The 19,037-nt window shown below is 44.8% G+C and overlaps 1 protein-coding gene across 1 annotated transcript in view; it reads right to left on the bottom strand.

The window, feature by feature from the left end:
• LOC126235388 (uncharacterized) overlaps positions 1–19,037 on the bottom strand; it is a 221,999-nt gene that overhangs the window by 6,433 nt on the left and 196,529 nt on the right. The window contains exon 3 of the mRNA XM_049944110.1: positions 3,070–3,177. Coding sequence (XP_049800067.1) covers positions 3,070–3,177 — 108 coding nt within the window. The remainder of the gene's footprint in view (positions 1–3,069; positions 3,178–19,037) is intronic.

Below are 19,037 nucleotides of genomic sequence, written 5' to 3'. Positions count from 1 at the left end.
ATTAAGTACGTGAACCCTGAGACAAAAGAACAATCAAAGATGTGGGCACATTCAAATTCGCCTACCAAACCAAGAAAAGCCTCGCAAGATTTTTCTGCCAGAAAACTGATGACAACGGTGTTTTGGGATGCCAAAGGGGTGTTGTTGGTTGAATTCATGGAACGTGGTACGACCATTAATCAAGACGTGTACTGTGAAACAATAAAAAAGTTACGACGGGCTATACAGAACAAACGCCGTGGTATGCTGACTTCCGGTATCGTTTTTTTGCACGATAACGCCCGTCCTCACTCTGCTCGCAGAACAACGGCCCTTCTTGAGTCCTTCAAGTGGGACGTTATCAACCATCCACGTTACAGCCCAGACCTGGCGCCAAGTGATTATCACCTCTTCATTCATTTGAAGAAATGGCTCGGGTCACAGCGGTTTGATGACGACGAAGAGCTCAAAGATGCGGTCACAGGCTGGCTCCAGGCACAAGCGGGTGATTTTTATGCAGAAGGAATTTCAAAGCTTGTGAAGAGATACGATAAGTGCCTCAATCGCTATGGAGACTATGTAGAAAAATAGTGCAAAGATGTAGTTGTAAGATGTATATATTAAAATATTTTTATTTAACTTGGTGTATTTTTTTAAATCAACCGGAGGTTACTTTCTGAACGGCCCTCGTATTTTCTCGTCCTAGGTCTTTCTCGGGATAGCTCACTGGGCCCAGAACTGTTCACGAACACCTGCTTTAAATATCTCTGTGACGTCTGGTGTTTTCGATCGTTATATGCACTGTCATCCTGGCGACGTGAGGACAAGCACAGATATATCCGTGTATTCTGTCCGCTCTATCGCGTTATCAACGTACATTGTCCCTCATATCTCTCTCGAACTTAAACGTCGTTGTCTGAAGAGCACAGCGGAAACATTCGTTTCCATCTCAGCAAAATCCCCTTTGTCCTGTTCCACTATTCAACCGCTTTCTCGAAGTGATTTTCAGTAGCAGAAACCCGACACTAGAATGACCTCAATCATTATAGCAGAGGTTAATGACATATTTAATAAAGCAGCAATAATATCCATTTTTGTGGCTGTTCGCACTCGTTACCACGTTACTACTAAGTACTCTTCTTTCCAACTAGAGCTCTCTCATTTTCCAACGTTCCTAGCTAGTACACTCTACCTAAATTTGTCTTCCTTAGAACTCGCTACCTCAGAAAATATCACTTTCGTACGTCTTTAAATACATTTTCTCTCTGTTATTTCACGATCCAGCCACATTAATGTGACCATCTTCAAACCCCGAATAATCACCTTTTGCAGCACAAATGCGCAGGAAGACAGTCCGTTCAAATGGTTCAAATGGCTCTGAGCACTATGGGACTTAACAGCTATGGTCATCAGTCCCCTAGAACTTAGAACTACTTAAACCTAACTAACCTAAGGACATAACACAACACCCAGCCATCACGAGGCAGAGAAAATCCCTGACCCCGCCGGGAATCGAACCCGGGAACCCGCGCGTGGGAAGCGAGAACGCTACCGCACGACCACGAGATGCAGGCAGAGAGTCCGTGAGGTCCTGGAAGCTACCAACATGGATGTGTAGCCATGCAGACTACAGTGTTGTGGCCAGCTGCACTATGTTTCACAGTTGAGAAACCATGGCGTGAACAGGTCGGTCAAGGTGGTCCCACAGATTCTTGACTTCGTTGAATCTGGTGACTCTGCTGGATGGGGGGAATACTGTAAGTACATCCTGGCGCTCTTCGAACCACGACAGATACTGCGAGCTCTTGAAATGTTGCACTGTCCTGCTGGTAAATGCCACTGTGGCGAGGATAAAAGAACTACAAGTAGGGGTGGATATGGTCCCCAAAGATAGATGCATAATTGCCTTCCAGACTGATCACCTAAGGAATCCCACAAAAACATTCGCCAGACCATAACGCTCCCTCCTCTGTCCTGGGCCCTTGTGACGTGTGAAGCAAGGTGTTTGCTTTCAGATGTTTCACGCCGATTGACGATAAAACGTTATTCATCCGAAAAGATCACCTGTCGACATTCGTGGACGTCCAGTTGCAGTAATGGCGTGCAAATTCCAGCGTACATCGCCGATGAACAACAAGCAACATGGCTGCATGAGCCAGGTGCCTTCTGCGGAGACCAATACGCACCTACGTTCTCTGAACAGTCGTTGAGGAGACACTGCTGAGTGGCCCTCAGTTCATCTGGGCGGCCTGTTGTTTAACAGTCGGGCGGCTATTCGCCCGTACACATCTCCGCAGCTCCTGTTCACCCACGTCATCTATGGCCTGTGGTGCACCACAGTTGCTTCGGCACCGGTTTTAGATAGCATCATTTTGCCATGCGTGGTACAACTTAGCCACGGCGACACGCGAGCAGTTTTCAGACTAAGTCGTTTCGGAAATGCTTCCACCTTTGGCCCGAAAGCCAATGATCATGTCCTTTTGGATGTCAGATACATGACTCCGTTTCCGCATTATGACAACGACTACACTGTTTTCCGCATCACTCGGTCACGCTTTATATACCCTCCACTGCTAGTACTGACACCTGCTGCCTGTGAGAGGTTACTGCATGTTGACGTCGAACATAGGTAGGGGTCACATAAATGTGACTGGACCGTGTGTCATTGTCATTATTATTATTATTATTATTATTATTATTATTATTATTACCGGCAGTAACATCAGCGTCAAATTGGTTCAAATGGCTCCGAGCACTATGGGACTCAACATCTTAGGTCATAAGTCCCCTAGAACTTAGAACTACTTAAACCTAACTAACCTAAGGACATCACACACACCCATGCCCGAGGCAGGATTCGAACCTGCGACCGTAGCAGTCCCGCGGTTCCGGACTGCAGCGCCAGAACCGCTAGACCACCGCGGCCGGCCAACATCAGCATCTGTAGTGGTTGTAGTAGTAGTAGTACCGATACTATTAACTTTATTACTTCTTAGTCTGTACCATTCTTAACCTTGTCATTAGACACATTAAAATAATTTTTAATTTTAATCTTTGTTTCAGCATCCACAACCTTTTGTGAGTAAGTACCTTTTATTAGGAGTTTCGGCGTAGCCATTGAGAAGTTCTGCCTTCGGCAATTCTACTTGAGGCGCTTCTGTCTGAGGCATTTCCACTCTGGGCAGATCCATTGGCAACCTGGAAAAGAAATGAAGTCAGTTGCACATACGAATTGTATGGCTGCTAGTTACAAGCTTATTATTCATTCGCCCTTGTATAACTTCGTTATCCCTTCTTTACCAGCGGTAACTGAGCGAGAGAGATGGAAAACCAAAGCAGAAATATGATACACCCTTCAGCAAAATAGAATAAAGAAAAAAAAAAGACAAGTGCGAGTAGGACTCGCACTCACAAGTTTCCGCACAAACTTAATTATGTATACAGATTGTTCATATATAGGTTTTGACGAGTTTGCGAGTATCAAAATATGTTACATATAAATGGTCGTATCTTCTGATTGCACTGACTGAGAAGCTTAAATTTTTTACATTGCCAAGAGACTGTAGAATATAGCACTTGAGATAAATATAATCTTGACATCTACCAGTTTTTAAGAAAAAAAGGGTCTTAACTGACGGACTAGCAGATAGAGAAACGGACAACAAAGTGATCCTATAAGAGTTACCTCTTTTTTTTGTTCTACTGCCCTAAAAACACGGAAGTTCAATTTTCGGTTGCAAGCACCAGTTTTCGAGTTTGTGGTACACTGGGTCGTTCAGTACGGGACACTAAGAAGATGAAATGTTTAAACTGCAGAAACAGAAGAAATTCAGTGCTATGTAACGCTGCTGGATAACAGTACCGTTGTACAAGATGACGCCTTATTGCTTCACGTGCTAAACGACGATGAATATACTCGCGAATTTGACTAAGAAACGAAATAACACCCCCACCCCCCCACCCCCACCACTAATGTCTACAGTCTTCACATTACAAGTACAACATTTTAGCGTACTGATGAGAGACATTCATTAATCTCGTTATGAAAAGGGTGAGAGAGAGCGCAACCGAGAAGGATATATCGTCTTTCGCGGCCTAAATGGCCCCGACAGTCATAGAATAATAGTAAAATGATCATAACAGCCACTTACTACACATTTGAAATAACTGCGTCTTCAGTAGCACTTCAGGGCAGTTGTTACCCTTCACATGACTGCTACAAGTCTTTTTCTTATAATGCAAGTTCCCAGGTGCAACTCACCGTTTTATGTCGACATGCACTATCGTAAAACTAGGATGCACCTCATAAAACTAAAAAGAGTCTGCATAAATGAAAAAAAAATGTTGTCTTTGATCGTGTTAATGCATAAGATAACGTGTTCCATTCGAAAATCTGGCCCGTAACGGTAATTTTACACTCCACTCTCCGTCTCTCTCAAGTGTTGCGAAACATATTGCTTCCAGTTCGTTTTTAATGGAGAGACAGAATCAAAAGAGTCAGTTGTGTCCATTTTACTTTAAGGAAGAGTGACAGGACCGTTACTGCACATAAAGGAAATTTTTAGCTCTTTGAGACAGTCCACAGACGACCCAATTTTATAATAAGACGGTCACACAATTAGAAAGTTGTTTCAAAATGCAGAAAGGCTTAGCGCTTAATCCAAAGAGTGTCGTGTGACTTGTGAATATCGTGGGACTAGGGCCTCCCGTCGGGTAGACCGTACGCCGGGTGCAAGTCTTTCGATTTGACGCCACTTTTGAAATTTGTGTAAGTTCCTATGGGACCAAAGTGCAGAGGTCATCGGTCCCTAGGCTTACACACTACTTAATCTAACTTAAAGTAACTTACGCTAAGGACCACACAAACACGTCCATGCCCGAGGGAGGCCTCGAACCTCTGACGGGGGGAGTCGTGCGAACCGTGGCAAGGCACCATAGACGGCGCGGAGTTGGAGGAAATGAGACTGGACATATACTATCGGAAAATTATCCATAAAATTTTGAAATAGTAAGGGAGTGAACTATTGCAACATCAGCTTAACAGCTCAGGCATCCAAGTCGCTGACAAGAATAAAGTACAGAAAAATAGAACAGAAAATTTAGAAACGCTCATAGGACTTGTTGACGAAGGAAAAGCGTTCGAGAATGTCTTTCGATGCTTAGAAAAATTGGTGGAAGCTCTAGGGAAAGGCGGATAATATACAATATGCACAAGAAGTAAGAAAGAACAATAAGAGTGATAGACCAAGAACGAAGTTATCGGATTATAAAGCGTGTAGGACAGGCGCGTTGCCTTTCTCCCGTACAATTCAGTCTGTACGTTGAAGAAGCTATAATGTAAATAACAGGTAGGTTAAGGACTGAGATTAAAATTGAAGAAGAACTGCAGGATATATTGATATGAAATGAACGATCTAATGATCGCGAAATATGGATTGAGAGTTATCAGAAGAAAGGCGAAAGTAATGAGGAGCAGCAGAAGTGAGATTAGCGATAATCTTTACATCTAAACTGGTGACCATGAAGTAAACGAAGGGAAGGATTCCGGTACCTTGGAAGCAAACTGAAGGGCGAAGGAAGTAGGACATAAAAAGGAGACCAGCACAGGCGAAGAGAACATTCCTGAGCAAAACAAGCCTGCTAGTATCAACCATTGGTTTTAATCTTTGAGGATACGCGACTGGAGCACAGCAATGTACTGAAGCGAATCACGTAGGGGAAAATCAAAGCGCTTGAGATGTGATGCCATAGAGGGATGTTAAGAATTACGTGGACCGTTAAGATAAGAAAGGAGATGGTTCTCCAGGGAACCGGCAAAGAAAGAACAATAGAAAAAATTGGTAAGAAGATGGGATAGTATAGGGAAAAACTTCCAAGACAATAGAGGGTGCTGCAGAGAGTAAAAACTGCAGGGGAGTAAGCGATTAAAACATATTCAACAAATAACTGAGGATGTTTGGTGTGAGCGCTACTCTGAGATGAAAAGGTTGTCACAGGAGAGGAATTCGAAGCGGGCCTCATAAAACCATAGGACTTATGGGGAAAAAACACAAAAAAGACAGCGATCGGTTCATGTGCAGTCGAATATTTTTGTAGAGGCTGTCCTATGTTGGTCTATGCCTCAAGTGACTCACGTAGGTATGAGAAAGCAATATCTTGAAGACTCATAATGCATAATCTGTCAGTCGGTTGATAACAGAGCTGTACAGCTGATGAAAACTAAGACAAATGATTTCGGAATAAGATCATAGTTGCTTTAATGAGGCAATGACGCGATATTTCTGCTTTTATTCGGCTTAATCTGATTTACACCGCTGAGTTGTTTACTGCAAAATGCTAAGCTGTGTGACAGGGGCAAGAGTCATTGGTGTAGCACAAAGTACACTCATGAAAATACGCTTCCGCTGGTAAAACAGCTTTGGCTATGGAACTGAACTGTTTTCTAGTCCTACCAAGCAGTTCTCAAAATTCTTCTTTATCGCAACTGTTCAAATTGTTTTTTTTTTCTTCTAAGAAACACACTTACAAGGAACTGAGTTTCAGGTGAAACCTCAGCTCTAGGGAGTTCTAGGAGGTTGATCCCACAATTGTTCGAAATTCGGCAAACAAACACATGTAAACTGTCGAAAATAAGAACGTTCGATAGGAGCGTAAATTGTTGGGGTGGTTAGTAAAGTTGTTCGGGAGAGCGGTGTGCTGACCCCACGCCCCTCCTATCCGCATCATCCTCTGAGAATGACACGGCGGTCGGATGGCCCCGGCAGGCCACTCGTGGCCTGAAGACGGAGTGCTTTGGTAAAGTTGTTGATGCTCCATCTCACTGTTTCACTGTACTTCGCACATGAAGTTACACCATCTAAAATTGACATCGAAGGATGTGTCCATGAACATCTCATTCTCAAGATTGCAAGAAACCTCACAGATACTTAGGACTAATTCTTTTGAGTGTGCTGTTATTCCAAGTCTATGGCACATATGCGCGGGTGGGCTTTTTAGAACTATTTTTTTTTCCTCTGTAGGACTGCGGGTTCCCGAATAAGAAAAATTTTACACACATGTCCATTAATAATTATACAGGATAATGAAGACGTGAAAGAGGCAGTGAAGCTTGAACAGGATGTGCAGTGTGTGAATGGCAACGATTAGAAAGACTGAATAACGTTCGTGAAAACTGAATAACCAGGAAAGTTCTGTCTGGATAATTCCTTACCTGGAGAATTCATGTGTGGGAGTAGAAGCAATAGCGATATATGTCTGATGTTGTTCCTAGCTAGGGATAAGCGCTTAAGGCTGGAATGTGTTTTATTTTATTTTTGACTTGAGCATAGTCGGATATAAATTCTGACCTTTGCTTTCTCGTAATGTAATTATTTCTCAAGATTCCATTCCGATGAAGACATCCTTAGAGGCGTCGAAACCTATGTCAATGTACCAAACAGTTATTTGCAACTGGTTGGCTGTGTAATTCCTATATTTGAAAATTATATACGGCTGCTGAGAAACAGCCATGTTTAAAACTGTATAATGATGTGTATTTTTTGTATGTATTTTCCACTCAGCTGCAGTCCAAGGTTTTCCATTTATCATGACAGGTTTCCATTACACTACAATTACCTCCATGTGACTTCATAATCCCAGAATACGATGTTCTTGCCATAAGTTTCTTGAATTTTAGGTAGCATTACCCATGATGTGTATACGCGTAACCTAGATAAAATGAACTATGGAATATACGACAGTGCATGTGTATCGCCGTCAATATAAAGTATCGCATAAAACCTTAGTCGTATTGTCAAAAGATGCCGGTAGTCACTGACAACAGAATTAAAATGATAGGAATTGTTATGTAGAACATATGTGGACAAATCTGTTGCACAGATAGGTACGGCTCTAGTTCGAGTGCTTAGAATGAATAATCCGATATGGGGATGGCGCGCTCTGTTCATACTTTAATAATAAATGAAAAGCACCAGTTTGCTTTTGTTCTACAATATTATTTTTATTGCTAACCGGTTTTCGGCTTACAAGGCCATGTTCAGACATTTACTGAGTATTATCACCAAAGAAGTTAAATGTTAGCAGACAACATTGGAAGAGAAGTAACACATCTAGAGTGAAGTAGAAACATACAGCGAGTAACATCTTTGCAATGAAATAATAAAAACTGAACAGTACATAAATAACAATGGAGTTGACAGGAAAACCTTTAGCACAAAATAGGAATAGCATGCCTACATAACAGTTTCTATTAATAATCAAAACTAATGAAATAAGATAAAATTAGTACTAGACAAGGCTGCATCAAGAGGTATGAAACATGGAGAGTGATACACAACCAATTAAAAAAGAAGAGACAGTTGTCAATGTAAATACAGAATACAGGCATGCTATTCCAATGTTGTCTGCTAACATTTAACTTCTTTGGTGATAATACTAAGTAAATGTCTGAAGATGGCCTTGTAAGCCGAAAACCGGTTAGCAATAAAAATAATATTGTAGAACAAAAGCAAACTGGTGCTTTTCATTTATTATTATAATGTTGTTCTACCAAGAACCGACGGAAGATTCTGTTAATATTCATACTTTAAACTGACGGCAAGCGCCTAAATTTGCACTTCCGAATATTCCATCATTTGTTTCACTTAGGTTATACGTGGGTGCATCATGAACATGCACCCACGACAGTAAAAAAACACACATGGTACGAAAATTGTAATATGGTTTTCTGAAGTCATCTAAAGGTAATTGTACTGTAACTGTTTCGGTGGTGACAACCTTGCATGGCAACTGGAGCGGAAAATCGATAGATAATATTGTTGTTGCTGCTACTCAGATGTATTCTGTATCATCGGACGTCTTTGATAAAGTGCTGTGTAGAAGTCGAAAGCCTCATCATAGGCAGTGGTCACCGTAGCAACGCCACGTGGGTGCTGCTACATTCTGACGGCACCATTACTTGTCACAGCACTCTCAGGCCTGTAACGTTTGTGATGTTCGCTTTCTGTTCATACACAAGTAAAACTTGAACAGAAGGAACTACTTACATCTTTCGATTTATTATATTGTGAATGAATTTCACTATACGGTCGGGGCACATCATTATATTTTCCTATCGCGTAAACTGGTGTCATTATGAGAATGATTTAGAAACAAATCACACTTGCTAAATACTAAATCAGACTTTTCCGTGGACTTAATAATATATTTCAGTTGAACATCTGAACAGTTCTTCAAAACTATATATATGACGGTAGTATCTGTTCCCGAAAGAACAGTTACCGTGGATGACCATGCAGCTTTGCTAGAAATGAAATGATAATTAAATAGACACCCTAGCTGCTAGCAGGCGTTGACACACTTCATTGGGGACATGTTGAAAATGTGTGCCCCGACCGGGACTCGAACCCGGGATCTCCTGCTTACATGGCAGACGCTCTATCCATCTGTGCCACCGCGGGCACAGAGGATAGTGCGTCTGCAGGGACTTATCCCTTGCACGCTCCCAATGAAGTGTATCAACGCCTGCTTGCAGCTAGGGTGTCTATTTAATTATCATTTCATTTCTAGCAAAGCTGCATGGTCATCCACGGTAACTGTTCTTTCGGGAACAGATACTACCGTCATATATATAGTTAAAAAAATATGGGTTCCCGGCCTTTGACCTTCTTGTGCGAACGCACACGCTATGCCCGAACTCGTACGGGACTTGGTAGATTAATCTGCCACGAGTAATGAGTATGATGGGCATACATCTATTAGGCGCACTACGAATGTAGTGTTGTGGACATGTTGGGAATGTGGATCTCACGGGGAGCGTGCAAGGGTTAATTCCCAGCAGACGCACCATCCTCTGTGTCCGCGGTGGCTCAGATGGACAGTCTGCTTTAGGCAGTGGCGCGGCACGGACCTGCTGTCCCGGCCGCGGGCGCGCGTGAACGAGGAAGTGTTTACTCCGCCGGTACTCGCGCGTGTTGTTGTCTGACTCGATCTCCATGGCACACAATTTTCGAAAGACTACGCTCCAATTTACGTTCGACAACGAATATGCCAGACCCAAAGCTTTCGAAATAGAGCGTTTTTTGAGGGACGAAGTTCGTTTATCTGCTGCAGACATAATTGGAATACACCTGTCCATTGTAAGCAGTACAATGTACGTAAAGATGACCGATGAAGCTGCGTGTGAACGAACTCTCTCCGCTGCTCAAAGAGGATTTAAATTTCGACACTCTGATGGCCATATCAGCGATGTAACAGTAGCTCCTTCAGGATTGGGTGTGAGGGTCGATCGGATCTTTGAATTGCCGTTTGAGGTGCCAGAATCGATGGTTACTGAATCGCTGCGACCATATGGAACGGTACTTAGCCATACGCCTGAACGCTGGGCTAGTTTTAATACCTATCCTGTGCTAAACGGCGTGCGACAGGTGTGGATCGTCCTTACTAAACATATCCCGTCTTATTTATACATTGGCGGATGTCGAGCTATTGTCATCTACGATGGCCAGCCACGCACCTGTTCTGGCTGTGGTGGAGAAGGACATATCCGCTCGGAGTGCATACAACGCCGCGTCGTGCAACTGCCACATGGAGACGCGTCACAGCGAGAAGTTCCCACGCAACTGCCGATGACGTACGTGTCGGTGGCCCGCCGGGAGGTGTTGCCAAGTTCGGAGCGTGACAAGGACGTGTTTATGCAAGAGCAGACCGAGTTACGGGAGCATGGAGGTGACTCGGAGAATGTCCTTACACCCATGTCACGACAGTTGAGGGAGGAACCTTCCGAAAACTCACATGTAGCACGCGACGTGGAAGTGGAGGTCCAGACGGTGGCGCCGGCAACGGACCAACGAACGACCGACGAACACAGTGAGGCAGCAGAGGGCAGGGCACGCAAACAGCGATCGCCGAAGCGTCGCAAAAAGCGTCGCCATAGTTCGGGTGACACGTCCCCCTCTAGCCTAGGGGACACGGTAGGTATCCTAGCGGAAGAACTGTCTGACACAGAACACGTGCCTTTAGAGGACGCTGACAGGATTCCGTCCGATGGTGACCGGATGTCCTGCCCTTCAGATGGTCCCTCTTCATTGACACCGACTGACCCAGCGCTGCCGACGAAGGAGTCAGGGACACCAATGTCACGGCAGCCACGTCGAAATACATCAGAGGACGTTTCTCGGATGGATGACCACTGCGACTGGGCGGAACCAGTCGAAGACCTACAGGAATTGCCACCCCCAAATGATGACCACTCACCTACAGGATGCACACCACGGAACGACAACGAAGGAGGGCAGCCCGTTGGCGGGCACCCCTCTGAGCACGAATAGTGTACTACAGCCTTTCGAGTTCTCAATGACATGACACGAGCATGACAACGACAACGAACCAAGCATATAAGGTGGGCACAGTGAACATTAACACCGCACGTTCGCTTGCAAAGATGCAACTTCTCCAGGACATGATTTACGCCACAGACGTTGATATTCTGCTGATGCGGGAAACCTTCAATGCTGCTTTTCCCGATATGCATGGATACACCACTTATCTAGCGCCGACTACAGATGGAGGACGTGGCACAGCAATACTAGTCCGGGAAGGGATTCCGATGTGTGACCTCGATTACCTTCCTTCGGCTCGGGGTTTGGCTATGACCGTGAACGGCATTCGTATCGTCAACATCTATGCACCCTCCGGATCTGACAATCGACAGGCGCGTGCACGATTCTACTCGGAGGAGATTGCCCCCCTATTCCATGGGAGGTATGACCACATCTTGGTAGGGGGGGGATTTTAACTGTGTACTCACACCGAAGGATCAAACTCCTAATTTCAGCTCCTGCCACGCATTGAACACGATCTGCCGGGACATGGCCCTTATGGACACGTGGGAAAAGATCCATGGGCAGCGAGAGGGCTACACGTATTTTACTAGCCACTCGGCGAGCAGGCTGGATCGGATTTATGTTTCTGACGGATTAAGAGATCACGTGTTGGCTGCTGAACGTTGGCCCACAGCTTTTACGGATCACCTTGCGTATTTATGCACGTTAACCCTCCCACGGCAGCGGGTCTGGCGGAGTCGTAGTTCCTGGAAACTTAATTCCTCCTTATTGGTGGATCTCGAATGTCGCCAGCGGATCGAAGAAACATGGCGGACTTGCACTCGCCGTCTGCCGCTGCACCGTACGGTTCTTTCGTGGTGGCTGCAGTGTGCAAAACCGGCGATACGAAGAGCTCTCATAACGTATGGCAAGGAAAAAGCGAAATGGCTCCGAGATACACTTGACTATTACTACATGGTGCTCCGCGACCTGTCCTCCAGGGCCCCATCGCCCGAACGTCAAGCGGAAGTCCATCGCATTCAGGCCTGCATTTTATCGATCACGAGACGTCGACTGGAGGGACTTTCGATCCGTGCTCGGTGCTTGGACAACGTCGATGGAGAACGTATTGGCATGCATCATGTGTCCAAGGGACATGCGCGTAATCGCCGATCCCTAATCACAGTCCTCCATGATGACGATGGTCGGCCCTTGACGTCACAACAGGCCATTGCTGCTGAGTTTCTGGAGCATTACCGCCTCCTTTTCACTGGGACGCCGACGGACAATCGGACAGAAGAAGAAATTTTGCGACAGATGCAAACGGAGGTGGATGGTCCGGATGCAGAGGCGCTATTGGAACCCCTAACGGAAGGTGACATCCGGGGCGCACTCGCGAAGGGTGCGGTGCATAAATCCCCTGGGCCAGATGGGTTGACACTCGAATTTTACCGCGCATTTGCGGATTTAATGATGTCCCAGTTGGTATTGATGTATAACGAGTTATTGAGCCCTGACACGGACGTTCCGTCGCAGTTCATGGCGGGACTGCTTATACCAATACCGAAATCGACAGCGAGTGACAGCGCCCATCAATTTAGACCGCTCACGATGCTCAATACTGACTATAAGATCTTTTCGCGAATGTTGGCGGCAAGGCTCAAGATTGTAATATCCAAGACCATACCACCAGACCAGGCTTGTCTAGGGGTTCGGAGCAACATACATTCTATCCTCGGCGAATACCGTGACGTAATTTCCCTGACGGAAGCTTGTCGCATGCGAGCGGCGTTCGTATCGGTGGATTTTGATCGTGCCTTTGACAGGATCAACCATGATTTCCTTGACTCGACCATGAGACGCATGGCGATACCACAGGATTTTATTACCGTCCTCATGCGCCTCCTTCGCGGCGCTTCTTCGACGGTGAGAGTCAATGGCAGGGAGGTAGGAACGATTCCTGTTCGCAGCTCAGTTAGGCAAGGATGTCCCTTGTCGATGATACTGTTTACAATAGCGATCGAACCATTGATGCAGACTCTTAGACGGACTCTAACAGGCGTCCGACTCCGTGCGAGCTCCTTCACGTGTCGTGCATATGCCGACGACTTGATGATACTCGTCCGGTCGGAGAACGAAGTCAGTCAGGTGGTTACCCTTCTTACTACGTACGGGGTAGCTGCGGGAAGCAGGGTCAACACGAATAAAACCAAGATCATGCACATCGGTCGAGGGCTGGACGCTCTGCGAAGTCCGTTTACGACGGTGGACTTCTTGCGATGTTTAGGTGTCTTGTTCACCCGATCGCTACGGCAATCAGCGGCGGCGAGCTATCGACGTCTCCTCCAGAACGTCCGACTGCACATACGCAACAATTCACTCCGAACGCATGACCTGCTCCAAAGGGTGGACTACACTAATGTTCACCTGGCCTCGCGACTGCCGCACTTGGCACAGGTACTGCCAATGCCACATGGTATCGCTGACAGATTAATGGCGGCCTTTGGATACTATGTCAGCCAAGGAATGTTGTTTAAGATCAAATACGAGACTTTAACTCTCCCACACCATTCTGGAGGACTTAACCTCACGGATGTGCGGAACAAGGCTCTAGCTCTATACCTGCGAGTGACGCTACGAACTTGGAACCAGCGGCAACACGCCATCACGTCGGCCATCCTGGATGTGCTTCTTCCAACGTCTTTTGAACCACCGGTAGCAGTAGGCACCATCTCGTCCTCGTTTCCTCACGTCGCGCGATTTTTTGTTGATTTTAGTTATGTTCAGTTACAGATACCTTCTACCAGAATCCCCACTACCCGTGAGATATATCGATACTTGCGGCGTCATCATGGCAGCAATGTTGTCGAACTTAAATACCCAACACGAAACTGGCGACAGATTTGGCGAGCTGTCCACACACCACTCCTCACCACAGCAGCGCGATCGTCATGGTATACATTAATCAACCGAAAGACGGTCAACCGCCAACGATTGTACGACATTCGCATGGTGGATTGCCCGCTCTGCCTTAGATGTGGCATGCAGGACACCGACGAACACTCTCTGCAGTGCGGTGAGGCAAAGGATGTTTGGCGGCTGACGCAACGCATAATGGCCCTCCTCCGACACACCGACGAATCAACGATCACGACGGACGCTTTATTTTTCCTTGACCCTGTCTTTTTCCCCTCACAAAAAACATCGGCAATCCGATGGATTGGAGGACACGCATCGCACTACGTGCTCTCGCGGACCTTGATATCGGTCATGGACTATTGGCATTATCTACTAGAACAACACGAAATCATCAGACGCCACTCTAAATATAAAACGCATTTTGCGAACTTTCTAGGCAGCATGTTTCATAACCCCCCGAAGCGGTGGGGAATCCCAGGTTTACGTTGTTTCGAGGGATAGGATTTACTCCCAGTGAAGTGACGAGGATGTCACTTCGGCCCTATATTTATTTCCCTTCTTTTTATATATATGATTTTTCTTTTGGGACATTAAAATTAAATGAATAAATAAAATATTATTGTTACTAAAAAAAAAACAATATCAATGTTTCCTTCCTGCTGCCTCTCCCTTATCCTGTCAGGAGACGGGGACACCGTGGCCAGGCCTCCAAGTACGACCCCTGCCCACTCTGCCCCCTGACCTACTCAAAAAAAAACAAAAAAAAAAAAAGATGGATAGAGCGTCTGCCATGTAAGCAGGAGATCCCGGGTTCGAGTCCCGGTCGGGGCACACATTTTCAACATGTCCCCAATGAAGTGTATCAACGCCTGCTTGCAGCTAGGGTGTCTATTTAATTATCATTTCAGTTCTTCAAAAGCCGGCCGGAGTGGCCGAGCGGTTCTAGGCGCTATAGTCTCGAACCGCGCGACCGCTGCGGTCGCAGGTTGGAATCCTGCCTCGGACATGGATGTGTGTGATGGCCTTAGGTTAGTTAGGTTTAGGTAGTTCTAAGTTATAGGGGACTGATGACCTCAGATGTTAAGTCCCATAGTGCTCAGAGCCATTTGAACCACTCTGAGTTCTTAAAAAACTGCGTCGTAGTTTCGTGCATCTTTCATTCTCAAAACTGATGCACTACGTTTCAGCCGCTTGCAAAAATCGTTCTTTACGATGTGCTGCAGCCACCTATTTTTATACTTCTCTGTAGACATTGATGTCAGCAGAACTTTCAACTACATGCGTTATAAATGTGCTCCTATACGTATACTCAAAAGCTGAAGGTAGACACTTTCAAATAAGGTGACACAGAATATAAATCGAAAAAAAAAGAAACCAGTACACCGACCATTAATGCGCTATGTAGAAAAGTAAAAAGACTGCTGACTCAAAACTAATAAACTGGTTATATGGCTTATAAGCTAAAAGCAATTTTTTTTTTCATGAAGACATCCTTTCATTTGTACGAATAGGGCGAACACTAGCATATACTGTCATTTAGGTGGATGCATGAATATTACAAGGAATATGAATCAAATTTGTCTCATAATTAGTATGTGTGAGGGTAAGTTGAAAAGTCGGCTTGGCATAAAGACTTATTTGGTTACAAAATGCAAGAATTTTTCGATGTAGTTCTCTTTTAGATCAGTACACATTGTTCAACTTTTATTTTTGCAGCGAGCAGTTTCTATCTTTCAAGTGCGAGTTTGGAAGCTCTGAAGAGTGGTGTTTCTTCTTCTGCAGTTGAAACGTCCTCTCGATTTTTTCCTTCAGCTGGTACAGAAGACTAGACGTATTTTCCAGTTATTGTTATAGCCTTTGGAACGTAACTAATAATAAGATTGGCATCACAAGAAACGCCGGACAGAACGTTTCCGCTAGATGAAATTAATATCGCCTTTCTTGGTACAGCCCTTAGCCTCCACCAGTGATTTGATTCCTGTTGTTATTTCGGAGTGAAGTGCTGGATCCACGTTAGTACATTGTAACAAATTCTCTCACAATAGAAGTTACTTCTTCACGTAACATGTACTGTAGTTTCTCTTCTGACGCTCCTACAGCGTTATCTTTTTTTCACACGCTTTTCATCGTATTTTGTCGAGTACTAAAATGTGCGCTTTGGACCTATGGTTACAGTTTTGGGACGTTTCTCACGTGGGTCAAGAGACAACTTTCGAATGCAGATGCCCAGATGCAAACTACTGAAAATGAAGGGATAGTCTCCTTGAAAAAACAAATAGCAACCTTTGGATGATTGTTCCGTTAATCTTGTTTCTAGAAGACAGAACTTAACTTGTTGGTCTTAATGCGGCGAAATCGACAGAAGTAAAGGTAATTTCGGGTGTATCTAAGTTAGCGTTATAGAGGGGTCACTGTTCATAATTTATACAAACCATCTAGTGAATAGCGTTCGAAGCTCCATGATGATCGTGTTGCCTGCAGGGAGGTTGCAACATCAAAGCACTTGACCTGCGGAGGATCGAAGATTGGTGATATTACTTGCCGACCACAGTATTACTGCGCCTGTGTGTGAGAGCGCTCCGGTTAGTTTATCGTGAGTTCTTACCGTGATATTTGACGATGACAAGCTGAACCACTTTACAGTAAGTGCGCAACTGTCTTGAAAACATTCACAATGCGATGCGTTTTCCTTACCAGGGGAACACGGCAAGTGCTCTAACCCAATTTCGCACAAACTTCGCTCGGTGGAAGAGGAGCCAGAATAAGAGAACACCTGTCTCGGCTTATCCGTAGACACTCGATAGTTTCTGAGAAAGCCATCTACACAGTTTTGGACGTAATTTAGACGCCTTTTAGCGCGCGATACGCTCAACGCAATTGGTGGCATAGTGGTTCTCATCGAGTCCTGTTATTTTTCTTTCCTTTCGTAACCTGATTATTCCTTTTATGTACTTTATTTTATTTTATTTCATTTATCTACCCATTTCCGTTGAAGATTACCACACGAAAGTTCCTTATCAAGTTAGGGGATCCAAGAGAATTGTAGTAATTGTAATATTACAACTGGGTTTCATAATGAGTGTAATACGTTTATTATATAATATATGACTGTATAGTATTTTCGCGAGTTAGAATCTTTTTAAACTCTCATATTCTTATATTTCATCTTCACATCAATTCTTAATTCAGGAAGATTTGGTGCATTTCCGTGGAGGATACCGATCATAGAGACATTCCAACACCAAGAGCACCGCGCGAAGGCAGGTTTGTCACAACAACATTTCTTCGTATGAATCTCGCTCGGAAAAGAAACACTGCTGGAGATTTCACGTGCTGGCAATAATTTCGCAGCAAACCACGCATAATGGACCACTTTTCCGAAATCTGTAGCTTGTATTTTTATTATTAATCAAGATATATTATAGGAATTGCACCGAAAACAACTTCAAATAATTTTTCCATTCTTTTATTTTATTTTATTTTTAATTCTTTCACCAGACATACAATTGGTAGACAAATAAGGACAACGTTATTTCAGTATAAATTGGAAAACATTCTTCTAAGGGGATTGGTAGACAAATGAAAAACAAAAATAGAAGAAATTGGTTCAAATGGCTCTGAGCACTATGGGACTTAACATCTGAGGTCATCAGTCCCCTAGAACTTAGAACTACTTAAACCTAACTAACCTAAAGACATCACACACATCCATGCCCGAGGCAGGATTCGAACCTGAGACCGTAGCAGTCGCGCGGTCCCGGACTGAAGCACCTCGAACCGCTCGGCCACAGTGGCCGGCCAAAAATACAAGTAATAATCGGGTTTGAACATGGGGTGCAAGAGTGTGAAGCCACGACTCTAACCAGTGCACCAACACTCCAGTGCAACTGGTGACTCGGTAAAAGGCACTTACATTTCCTCGGTAAGTTTGACCATCGTTTTTTCAGAAATGGTCGAATATCTACGGATAAGCCGAAACACGTGTTCCCTTATTTTGACCCCTTCATGAGGGTAGCACAGTACACTTAGTTGATCGTGGCACCACGAGGGAGTACATGAAACTGAATAACCCCCTCAGAGTCCCAGAAGAGCGTCGCCATGGCTTGAGCGGCTGAGGGTGTGACTTCGAGCGTTTTTTTCGGAAGAGAGCTGATGTGAAGCCACTCCATGGATTGCCGTTCTGTTTTCGTTTCTAATTGATAACCCATGTTTCATCGTCTGTGACGATGTTCGACAAAGAATTATCATGATCAGCCTCGTAACGCGCAAGCAGTTCCTCACAATTAGTCCTGTTCTTTATAGTCTTGTGTCAGGCGGCGACGAACCCAGCGGGCAGAGTCCTTTGAGTGCCCCAGCTGGTAGACGAGTGTGTCTGCACAACCAACAGAGACATCCAGTTGAGCAACGAGGTGTCTGATTGTGATTCGTCGATCACCTCGAATTTGAGTGTCTCCACGTTCCGTAAACGCCTCACCCAACGACTCACCGTGCTTTTGGTCACTGCCAGGTCTTTGTAGACATTCTACAAGCGCCTGTGAATATCTGCAATGCTCTCGCTTTCCGCAAGAAGGAACTCAATGATAGCTCTCTGCTTGGAACTCATATCCGTTGTAGATGCCATTTTGAAGGGTACATGTAGCATCGCCACATATTGCAACTTCATGAAAGTATAGGCCGAGGAAAAAAAAATGTTGCATTACTTACTGAACACCTCTCGTAGATTGAGTTCCACGCTGCCTCCTAGTGAACAAAATACGAGCGTACGAAACATCGACCAGCTGTTTGATTGGACTCAAGAGTTTTTAGAAACAGAACACA

Source organism: Schistocerca nitens, chromosome 2 (genome assembly GCF_023898315.1).
Source record: "Schistocerca nitens isolate TAMUIC-IGC-003100 chromosome 2, iqSchNite1.1, whole genome shotgun sequence".
NCBI lineage: Eukaryota > Metazoa > Arthropoda > Insecta > Orthoptera > Acrididae > Schistocerca > Schistocerca nitens.
Note: the sequence above shows the minus strand (reverse complement) of the source record. Positions and strands in the feature narration are given on the sequence as shown.